The sequence below is a fragment of the Ambystoma mexicanum genome, chromosome 1p (assembly GCF_040938575.1).
Source record: "Ambystoma mexicanum isolate Mex_15411 chromosome 1p, UKY_AmexF1_1, whole genome shotgun sequence".
NCBI classification, from domain to species: domain Eukaryota; kingdom Metazoa; phylum Chordata; class Amphibia; order Caudata; family Ambystomatidae; genus Ambystoma; species Ambystoma mexicanum.
This window is the reverse complement of record NC_090921.1, coordinates 295,447,292-295,459,390: the sequence shown is the minus strand read 5'-3', so window position 1 is coordinate 295,459,390 and position 12,099 is coordinate 295,447,292. Positions and strand designations below refer to the sequence as shown.

The 12,099-nt window shown below is 47.7% G+C and overlaps 1 protein-coding gene across 4 annotated transcripts in view; it reads right to left on the bottom strand.

Moving 5' to 3' along the window:
* Nucleotides 1–10,249, bottom strand: part of SBNO2 (strawberry notch homolog 2) — a 1,228,831-nt gene extending 1,218,582 nt beyond the window's left edge. For 2 of the 4 annotated variants that reach the window (XM_069647284.1, XM_069647292.1), the window contains exon 1: nt 10,146–10,249. Coding sequence is in view for 2 of the 4 variants with exons in the window: in XM_069647268.1 (XP_069503369.1) it covers nt 9,996–10,068 (73 nt within the window). In the remaining 2 variants the exon portion in view is untranslated. Of the gene's footprint in view, nt 1–9,995; nt 10,069–10,145 lie in introns of those variants that run through there. The other 2 variants (XM_069647268.1, XM_069647276.1) reach the window with 1 other exon arrangement.
* Between the last annotated feature and the right edge of the window lie 1,850 nt (nt 10,250–12,099).

Sequence of the window (12,099 nt, the reverse complement as noted above, 5' to 3'; positions counted from 1 at the left end):
ATATTCTGGGCTTCTGACCTCGGACCGCATACACGGACTCCCCTTTTGGATTGTGTTCTTCATTGCTCTCCATATTCATACTGCTACGTTTGGTTTTAGACCTGGGACTGTCCAGTGTTCGAAATTCTTCAAGTGGATTGCCTTCCAGTCAGTATCTCACATCCAGGGCCCATTACCATCTTGAGCCCCAGAATCCCTTTCAGCTATTGAATCCTGGTAAGAGTCTTCCCCTTATTTTTTGTCTACCTACGTTTTGCCCTGCTTGCTTGGTGTTTAACATTGCCTTCCTTTACAGCTTCCCTGGGACTCCCAGTACTTCACGGTCCCGGATTCATCTCCACCTGTGGCCTCAAAGGTTGTCTAGGGAGCGAATTGTCATTCTCCCTGTGCGGCACTTGGGGACAGAGGTCTCACATATCTGCACGACATTCAGATTATAACAGTCTGTGAAGCCTTGTCGTGCCAGGTATGGAGGGAACCGCGGAAGATCCCATGGCTGCTATAATCCAAGCAATCACGGTATTACGGGCGGACATGGTCGCTGCCAACACAGTAATTCATCAGCGCCTTGATTTATTGCAGAGTGCCCAACATCCCTTGCCTGCGGATCCGGAGCTCGGGGACGCCGCTCAGGTTCCTATGCCAGCCCCTCCATTAGCCCCGGTTCCGACTACCCCTGCACCCTTTCCTGTTGTACTACCGTCTCCTTTCCCATTGGCAGCCCCAGAGAAGTTTCATGGAGATCCCAGAAAATACAGGACTTTCCTTAACCAATGCAAATTACATTTTCTATGTCGACCTCTTGCCTTCCCAGATCCCACTACTAAGGCAGCTTTCACCCTGTCACACCTAGCTGGTACAGCTGCGGCTTGGGCAAATCCCCTATTAGAAAATAACCACCCAGCTCTCTACGATTTCGACCAACTGGTATCGGAGATGTCACGAGTTTTCGACACCAGGTATAAAACCCAGTCACATGATTTAGAGTTACTCGAACTTACTCAGGGTAAGGGGTCCCTAATCGATTACATCACCCGATTCAACCAACTAGCGGCCGAAACATCATGGCCAGAAAGTAAAATGGCAGTGGTCTTTTACAGAGGCTTAAGTAATCCTATGAAGGACGCATTAGCCGTGGTCCCATCCTTGCCCGTCCAATTCCCGGCCCTTGTAGATTTAACCCTCCAAGTCGATGCACGGCGTTCTGAACGAAGAACTGAAGCCGGATTTTCCCACTCCACAGGTCCAACCGCATCTTCCTCCACCTCAGACACCACAGGGGAACCTATGCAGATTGGAGGTATCAGGAGTCCCATCACGTCTAGGGAGCGGGAACGTAGAAGAGCAGAGAATGCTTGTTTTTACTGTGGCCTGGGTGGACACTTTGTGAAGGAATGTCCCCGAAGACCGAAACCCAAGAACCAGGTTTTTCACCCAGCTCGACCCTAGATACGGGGGAAGGGTCGAGCTCTCTATGTTCCTCCCCGGGTTCGATCCCGATGTTCGGTAGAATCAGACCCATCAGAGTACAAGCTACTTTGCAACCCACACCCGGTATCATTCATCCTGTAGTGATCACCCTTGATTCAGGAGCTTCCGGGAACTACATTGACATCACGTTAGCCAGAGCATTAAACCTGCCCCTGGTTAATAAAAACCGACCCGAACTGGTACATGCAGTTGATGGAACAGAATTAGCATCTGGACCCATTCGACAACAAACGGCACCACTCATACTGACGATCCACTCCATTCACAAGGAAACCATACACTTCGACTTGATAGCCATGCCTCAGTTCGGGATCATACTCGGGATGCCATGGTTGCGGGATCACAATCCACACATTGATTGGGGTTTGGGTCATGTACACTTTGAGTCCGAATTATGTCAAAACTTTTGCCTCCCCCTAAATGGAGAGGAGAACAATCCTGCTTCAGCATTGGGTGCGATTGCTCGGCTCAATATCACAGAAACCAGGGCGTCTTCTGACCCACATGTGGTGGGTTTAGTCGATGCGTACATTCCCACGGAATACCAGGACTATGCTTCGGTATTCGATAAAGGTTCTTCCGAAAATCTGCCCCCACACCGTCCCTATGATTGTCCGATTGACTTGACCCCTGGGGCTTCCATACCCTCAGGTCGTATCTACTCGCTGTCACAGTCTGAAGATCAAGCCCTCAAAGAATACATAGACAAGTCTTTGCTCCTGGGTCATATACGCCCCTCCACGTCTTCAGCTGCCAGCCCAATCTTTTTCGTGCCCAAAAAGGAAGGCGATCTACGTCCGTGTGTGGACTACCGCAGACTCAATGCTGTTACCATTAAAAACCGGTACCCGATACCTCTTATCACCCCGTTATTGGACCGGTTGACACACGCCTCTATCTACTCCAAGTTGGATTTGAGAGGTGCTTACAACCTTGTCCGCATTCGTAAGGGGGACGAATGGAAGACCGCATTCTGTACACGATACGGTCTTTTTGAATATTCAGTAATGCCCTTCGGATTGTGCAACGCCCCAGCCACCTTCCAACATTTCATGAATGAAGTGTTCTATGATGTTTTGGATATCTACGTGGTGGTGTATCTTGACGATATCCTTATCTTCTCTCATACCCTCAAAGACCATGTACAGCATGTTCGAGAGGTATTGTCCCGGCTACAAAAGCATTCGCTTTATGCGAAACCAGAGAAATGCCAATTTCATGTGGACAATATCGAATTCCTGGGATTTAACATCACTCCTGGTGGTCTGGCGATGAATTACTCCAAGGTCAAGGCGATTCTAGAATGGCCAACCCCACAAACCCTGAAGGCGCTGCAATCATTTCTCGGTTTCGCTAATTTCTACAGGCGTTTTATATTTGGCTTTTCCTCCATTGTGTCACCACTCACTTCTCTCACTAGCCCCCATGTACCTTTCAAATGGCAGGGGACACATCAGCAGGCTTTCGAAACTCTAAAAAATGCCTTCACCACTGCCCCTGTGCTCCAGCATCCTGACCCTGACCTACCTTTTATTGTCGAGGCTGATGCCTCCTCCTTTGCATTAGGGGCAGTCCTGTCGCAGGTCTGTTCCGCTACAGGACATCTACACCCTGTGGCTTTTCATTCTCGCAAATTCAATTCTGCAGAAGTTCACTATACCGTTACCGAGAAGGAACTCCTGGCGGTGATGGACGCTTTCCGCATTTGGCGACATCATCTGTTGGGCGCAAAACACAAGATCACTGTGTTTACAGATCACCGGAATCTACAGGATCTGGCCTCCCTGAAATGCGTGAACAGCAGACAGGTCAGGTGGCACTTGTTTTTTGCTGCCTTCGACTTCCAAATCAAGCATCGTTCCGGTATGTCACACGGTAAAGCCGATGCCTTATCTCGTTCCCCTGGGGGTGTTTCGTTACCCATATTTCCGGACACTCTCTTGTCCCATGAGAACGTGGTATGCACATGTACACCCCCGTTGGCATTGTTAGACACCATCCGTACCTGGGTCCAGCAACATCCCGAACAGCTATCCGAATGGGACCCGGTGTATTTTGATGGGTTACCATATGTGCAGAACCGCCTAGTGTTACCTACCACCGATACCAGAAACCTAGCTCTGGAGTGGTCTCATGACGCACCCTTCAATGGTCATCCAGGTCAAACCCGCACTCTGGAGCTCTTGAGACGCTGGTGTTGGTGGCCATCCATGAAACATGACGTTATCTGCTACGTCAACACCTGCGCTGTCTGTGCCCAATGTAAAAATCGCAGGGGTCGTCCACTTGGCCTCTTGCAACCATTACCCATACCCCCTAAGCCCTGGCATACTGTGACCATGGATTTTGTGACTGATTTACCTAAGGTCCAGGGTTACGACACAATCTGGGTGGTGGTTGATGCATTCACTAAAATGGCCCGTTTCACTCCTTGTCGGGGTGTTCCTTCTGCACCTACGTTAGCCAAGTTGTTCTTTGAGGGGGTCTTCTGTCTTTTTGGTCTGCCGTCTGTGCTCATTTCGGACAGGGGGTCCCAATTTACTTCTCGGTTCTGGCGTGCCTTGACCAAGTTGCTTGGAATCGACATACGGTTCTCCTCAGCTTACCATCCCGAAACCGATGGACAAACTGAGAGAACGAACCAGTCCATGGAACAGTATTTACGCTGTTTGGTGCTACAGCAACAAGCAACTTGGTTGCAGGTTGTTCGCTTTGCCGAATTTGCCTATAACAATGCTATACATTCCTCCACTGGTTCTTCCCCCTTTTATGTCTTGTATGGCCAGCACCCCCGTGTCCTCCCGATTCCCGATGCCTCTCCCTCTGTCAACCCAGCTGCAGCTGCCTGTATTAGGGACATGTCCTCTCTCCATGCCCAGACCGTGGTTCATCTCCAGGAGGCCCAGTCATCTATGAAGGCTTACGCTGACTCGAAACGTAGCCCTGCCCCACTATATGCGGTTGGTTCCCGAGTCTGGCTGTCCACCCGACATCTCCGTTTGGCGGGTTGTCGGAAGCTTCTGCCTCGTTTTGTGGGCCCTTTTGTGGTATCTCGAGTCATCAATCCAGTGGCTTATCGCCTGGTACTCCCGTCTTCCTGGCGGATTCACCCTGTTTTCCATACGTCCCTTCTCAAGCCTTGCTCTGTCTCGTCCCGTCTTCATTCCCCGGCTGCCCCTGTTTCCTTGGATGCCCCCGATGTCTTTGAGGTTTCCGCTATACTAGGTTCCCGACGTTTCAGGGGCAAGTTGCAGTACCTGGTGGACTGGTTGGGTTACGGCCCGGAGGAGCGATCTTGGGTTTCGGCTTCGGATGTCCAGGCCCCCCGCTTGGTGGCTCGGTTTCATCGGGAATATCCGTCCTGCCCACGTGGACGTGGGCCTTTGCGGGGGGGCTCTGTCATGACTTCCATCCAAACATCAGATGACACCAGTTCCCCCTCGTCCCCCTCAGCCCGAATTCACCCCCCACTCATCCTCCGGAGCTCACATGGGCGGTCCAGACCGGCTCGCACACAGTCACAACATACGCACACCACTACTCCACACTCACGTCTGCGTCCATTTCTTCATTGGCAGCTGCCATGGAGATTAGGTCACCAAAAGAACAGGTTTGATTCTTCGCATTATGCTGCTAGAGTTACCCGATCACGTGACTGGAACTCGCGTTCACGTGACCTGGCTTCACGGTCGCGTGATCAGAAATCACGTGACCGGAACTCGCGTTCACGTGACTTGGCTTCACGATCACATGATCCGACACCAAAAGGTACTTAAGCAGAGGAATACCTCAGTACCACGCTTCACAGCTGTTTCTTGAGACTCTGTTTGGCTCCTGTCCCGTTATCTTGTGTCTTGTTGGATTCTTGAACTCGGCTACCCTTTTTTGGAACTCCTTTGGATCACGATTTGTCTGTACCTTGGCTTGGACTGATATTCTGGGCTTCTGACCTCGGACCGCATACACGGACTCCCCTTTTGGATTGTGTTCTTCATTGCTCTCCATATTCATACTGCTACGTTTGGTTTTAGACCTGGGACTGTCCAGTGTTCGAAATTCTTCAAGTGGATTGCCTTCCAGTCAGTATCTCACATCCAGGGCCCATTACCATCTTGAGCCCCAGAATCCCTTTCAGCTATTGAATCCTGGTAAGAGTCTTCCCCTTATTTTTTGTCTACCTACGTTTTGCCCTGCTTGCTTGGTGTTTAACATTGCCTTCCTTTACAGCTTCCCTGGGACTCCCAGTACTTCACGGTCCCGGATTCATCTCCACCTGTGGCCTCAAAGGTTGTCTAGGGAGCGAATTGTCATTCTCCCTGTGCGGCACTTGGGGACAGAGGTCTCACATATCTGCACGACATTCAGATTATAACAGTGTGGATGTATAATGTAATCACCTTTGACCACATTATTGCAGTGGGTACACGTTAAGCAAGGGAATGTACCATTTCCCTTAGTGGCTAATGTCAATTGAGTCAGGTTAGGGCCACGTTCTGCCTTGACTACCTTGTTTCTCAAATTGGTACCTCTTTTGTATACCATTATTGGTGGTCGTGGGAATAATTCTAGCAAAGTTGGATCGTGATGTAGGATGGACCAGCGTTGGACCAGTTGTAAAATTGTAGCGTTTTCCTTTTTTGGTTTTGGGGTTAATAATTGCTCTGTCGTCATGGGGAGTGACATAACATGAGCCTCCTCAACGATTTCCTTCTGATACCCCCTGGAGGTAAATTTCTTTGTCAATGCCATGCATTCATCCTGTAGAACTTCAGTGTCCGTGATTATTCTCTTTAGGCGCAAGATTTGACTGTATGGTAGACCGGCCATCATTGACTTAGTTAGGGTGGAAACTTGCATAATGCAGTAGGCTATTTACATCTGTAGGTTTGTGGTACAGTGATGTTCTAATTTGATTATCAATGATCTCCAACTGTACGTCGAGAAAATGTAGCGTTGGATCACCCATTTCTAGGGTGAATTTAATGCGTGAATGTACGGTATCAAGGTAACTGAAGAACTCTTCTAGTTCTTTTTTGGAGCCACACCAGACCCCAAATATATCAATGTACCTTTTCCAAACTATGATCTTGGATGACCATTCAGATTTGTCCAATACATGCAATTTCTCAAACCAATACATATAGGATGTTAGCATATGCTAGGGCCAGTGCTTTTCTCTCCAAGTATGTTATTAATGTTCTTTTCGGGTTTTTGTGGGTAGAAATCATTTGGTATTTTTATGATGTTACCTCATGTCTCCCCACTACAAATCCAGCAATGTTGGTCCATAATTGTCAGCACAGGAGTTCATAAAGGGTTACAGAGATGCATATACAAAATGAAATTGTAGATTGATATCTACCAACAACAGCGTGCATTTCACCTCGAGCTTTTAGTCTCAGAGGTCACTAGTAACCCTTTGGTGTAATATATCCCATCTAAAATCCCATATGATCTTGTCCAGCCCGTCTTTGACAGACATGGACCGCTATTTCCCATGGTTTCTGGTGCGATTATGGAGTCATCTCTTATATGCCCAAACACTGTATAGGATTTGAAATTACAAGGTTGAGCTAACATATGCAGGAGTTAAGTTGCAAGCTACCAGAGACGCATAAAAGTCAACTTTAGCTACACAGTTTGAGGGCAAAGACGATATTTTAGTACACACCTATCGATGCGTTAACACTTGGGGCCTAATTCATGCAAGCTGTTTATAATGGCAAAACCCCATTGGAAAACATTCTGTCAATAAGGGCCATACACTATACCTGTGGGATCAGCATGGCCAGTCACTGATTGATGACAGTACATCCACAATTATGATTTTTTTCTCAATGCAAAACTAAGATTTCTGTGCCATTCACCCTGTAATTACTCGCCTAAAAAGGGGGTATGCAGCATTTTCCTCGGGAGATGTTTTGGACTACAACCATCATCAGCCCCAGCAAACAGTCAATGTAGAGGGATCATGGTGTTTTGGTACAGACAAATCTGGAGAGAAACATGTTGCAGACCCCTGGCCTACGATTTGAAGAAACAAATCTATAACATATACAGAAGATTAAAGTAGACATGCTTTCCAAACATACATACAGACGGGGTGTACACACAATTGGACATTTTACTGGTTCCTCGACCTAAACATCACATCATTGTATATCAGTGCCCATCAAAAGCACCTGCTTGCTACCATATGCTTCAGGAGATGTGAAAACATTTAACACTGGGACGAAAACTATACAATTGGAACACAATCTGTAAATACTCACTTTAAGAAACTCGTCTGGCTTTGATAAAAATGGCATAACTAATTAATGAATTCCGTTTGGGCATGGGTAACTAACAGAGTCTTGGCCACCCTTGCATAACTATAATGACTGAAATGCACACACGCACAATGGCACCTCTCAAACCTTTATCTCATTTCTGGACCCCGGTCTGTCTGAGGGTGTTCAACCAAAAGCGCGTTGGAACCATAATTGTGGTGAAAAGCGATATGACAAGTGACAAAATGAATCAACCGACAGGGTGGGAGACGCTCTCCAAGTCTGTCCAGACTAGCCCAGAACATCTGATTTTTGGAGCTCAAACACAATATATTACTCCTGTCACATGTTCCAGGGGAACACAACTGTGGCAGATGTGCTGAGCCGAAAGGTTCAACCTCCATCAGAACACGAATGGCAGCTGCACTCCGACATCCTAGACCACCTCTCGGTCAACCAGACATACATCTCTTTGCAACATAAGAGAATTTGCAATGCCCAGACTACGCAGGTATACCCAGTACCCAGACAGGGTTCCAAGTGGAACGCACTGTGGATGAATTGGTCGGGGGGAGGGGAAGAGAACACCTCTTCTCAACAAAATATCTTCTTGTACACTAGTCAAACTATTGTGCCCCTACAACATGTTATACCAACATCAGGTGGCAGCACTGTATCCATGTCCACAAACACTGAACTTGACAGCTTGGCACCTGAAGTCATTGAATTTGGACACTTGAACCTGCCCAAAGATGTATGGGCATCTTAAAGAAGGCACGTAAGACAGTGCTATTTCCACAAATGGAAAGGTTCATGTTTTTGCAGAACAGGCAGAACAACCCCATTGACTGCTCACATTCACATAATAAGAAAACGCTAACTCGCAAAAATCACTAACCAAGCCACTCACTGCAAAGAAACTACACCAGCTGGTTAAAGGAGCGAAACACACCCTCTCCATACACCTCTCCAATTCTAACCAAACACAAACTTACAACGCAGCATTCCACACAAACTTCACCACACTGCTGCAACAACAAAGCACACATAGACCTGCACAACAGCACACAACATCTTCCGACAGTATAACAACCCAAGCCCAGCAGACGGAATTCCAGACTGAGGCCGCCAACAGCACATCATTGCTCTCTTTCACTTCTCCATCTCATCCCCACTAAACCCCCCCACCCCTGCTTTCTTTAGGAAATGCCAGAGCGAAGGGGATCACTCCGGTGGTGATAGTGCGCGATACAAATATCCTTTAACATTAACATTCCATATAGTGGGAGATTAAAAAGTCAAAAACATACAAGGTACTTTGCATGTACCTCATTCATAGTAACCCAAAGAAGTGTGTGCAACCCATCGCAAACGTTAGACGCGCTTCACGCCTCCTACCCCCAATATTGTGTGCCTTCATCACACTGAGTCCCCAAAGATTTGTGTCCTTGCTCTCTCCTCCGGTCTTGGACATCCCATCATCCAATCAGTTTTACATGGCGTTCTTTCCCATAGTTTGCATTTCCTGTAGGTATCTAGTTCTGAGCGACACCCTACTCCCAACCGAATATTTCTCCTTTCATCCTTGTCACCCAAAGTAGTATATCCTTCCGTGGCACTTGTCAGTATTGTTCTTACGTTCACACCATAGTTTTCCTCTGTTTCTCAATTTACAACATCAAGAGTGCCCCTTCCTCAACTTCCTCGAAAATGTCAGCTCATCACCTCTTGTTAGTGTATTTTTTCCTCGCCCACCTCTGTATTGTACCCCTTTTCTCTCACACGCTCATCATTGTATCCTCCCCTTGGAATACGGATGTGCCCCCTTTCATCGCACCATTAACACTTGTCGCCTCCATCTCACTATCCCTCATTACCATCTCACTATCCCGCAATATTATGAATCCACATCACCAACCAAAAATATCGCCTTAATAAATATCGTGGCAACTTTGAACTGAGTGCTTGGATCCTTGCAATTGTCCCCATATTGAAGTCGTCCTCAATATGTTGTTGTACACCCCTACAAAAAAGTAAGAACCCCATACAGTTGTAGTCATTTATCTCTCCGCCCTTACCTCCGAATACTCACCTATCAGGTATAGTGAAACCGTACGGTGTCAAGCCCCTTCCCAGAGGATCAGTGGCAACGCCCCTACCACTGTCTGGAATCACACTACTGTTCTCGCTATTGGCCTATACCGCCCCCACACCCACCACCGTTTCACCCCTTACCTGATGGAGCTCGCTGCCTTCGACTCTTCCCCCACCCCATAGACTGCCCCTGCGCCATTGATCGCCATATCATGAAACAAAAAACTTCGCACCCCCTGTGCCTTTGCACCTCGTCCGCCACTCTGTCGGGTGTTTACCCCCCCTCCTCACCTGGCCCCCCCTACGGGCTCGTTGCTCCTCTGCCTTCTTCTCACTTCCTGGTTGGCGCCGCCATGTTGGGAATCACACGAACTTCCGCTGCAGTGACGCCTGAAGGGGAGGAGGGAGGGCGGGGAAGCTCGAAGGAATCCAGTCTGTCCTGGGGTGAGTGGGCATAGGAAAACATCAGGCAGTAACACGGTTCTGTGGGCTGTGGCTTGGAAGAACGAAAAGGTTACTGAAAAAGCAAAGAGAGAAATCTAGAGAAGATTTAGGTTGGTGAAAAGGTCTGATATTGCACCAATACGGAAGAGGTCAGTGCTGGGGAGCAGCACTTGTTAAAGAGAGTACGCACTAGGCCCTGTGATTTATGGCTATGGCTACCACCTGGCACAGATGCCAATTCTGGACACGCTACAAACATTGTGGACAGTGTATTTCCGTTCATTGATGGTAAAAGCGCACAAGTAAAAAATATGCACGCACTCGTACAAATTAATGCAAATATTGTACTCTATTGTATTTATTTATGTAGCGCCTATAACAGTCGTTCAGAGCACTTGGAATTCTGAGACGATAACAGGCAGAGTACGTGCGTAAATTACATATAACATTTGAGACAAAACAAATAGGCCTGACAGCGATTCTGCACTTTTACAAGGGCTAAGGGGGAGAAGACAGGAGAGAACAGACAGACAATCTTCAGGCACTTGCATTTGGAACGTGCAAGTGCATAGATGGTAAAAGGAGGGGTATGGGTCCAAGTGCACCTAGTCGGTGGAGCAACTCTCTAGGATTATTTTAAATGCCGTGAAGGTGGGTGGATGTAGGGCCCTGAGGCAAGTGTGAGGGAGGACTGGCGGGAGTGGCCGTGTCCAGTGACACTCTGAGGTACACGAGGTAGCCAGTCAGCGGGCTGTAGGGTAGAGGAAGAAGAGATGGTGGGAGCAAGGTTAGTAGGGTAGAGGGAGAGCGAAGGAAGAGGAGAAGAGGAAGGTCTTGAGGAGGTTCCGGAACCTAAGAAGGTCAGGCTCAAGGCACAGTATGGCAGTGAGGCTATTCCAGAGGCGCCTGCTTAGAATAAGGATCTCCATTCAGATCTCTGCTTGGAGAACCGACTCACTCGCAGAAGGTTGGAGGTAGATGAGTGGAGGGCTTGTGAGGGACAGTATTTAGATAGGCAGCGTTGCGGGTATGTAGGTCCCAGGCCCCAGAACGCCTTGTGGAAAATGCAGAGGGTCTTGCACCTTGATCCTTGCAGCCACGGTGAGCCAGTGAAGGGATTTCAGCACTGGAGAGATGTGGTCCCTGAGCTTGTGGCCAAGGATAAGTCTCACGGTTCTGTCCTGGATGAGTTATAGAGGGTCCAGGGCCCAACAAGGGAGGTTGAAGAAGAGGCTGTTGCCATAGCCCAGCCTAAAGAGAACTAAGGCTCTGGAGACAGTGAGCCGCTGGGGGAAAGTGAGAAAAGGTAGAGTACTTTTTTTTATTTTTAAACTTTTATTTACATTTTGCATATGAAATGTACATTTCAAATATAAGATCAACAACGATAAAGCAAAGCATTATCCAAACTTTCAGCACCAAAACTATATACAAGCACATAAAACCTATATATACGTCAGGAAGCCCTGCCTCCCACCACCCACAAAAAAAGAGATAACAAACACAATATGAGACTAGTACAAATCAGAAAACTTCCCCCAGATTTTATTACAAATTATCATTCTCTTGCCCCTCCTGTAAATTGTCTATTTCCATATCTGCAATCTTGTTCATTTCATCAACCCATTCATCAATCAATGGAACAACTTTGGATTTCCAGCCACGCAGGACCAACCTCCTGCCAACTATGGCGCCTCTAAAAAGCCACTTCTTCTGTGAAATGGTCAGGGCATCCAACAATTCATCCCCACCTGGGATCATTGTTTTAAAATCAAGATCAATACTCTCACCAAGCACGCTC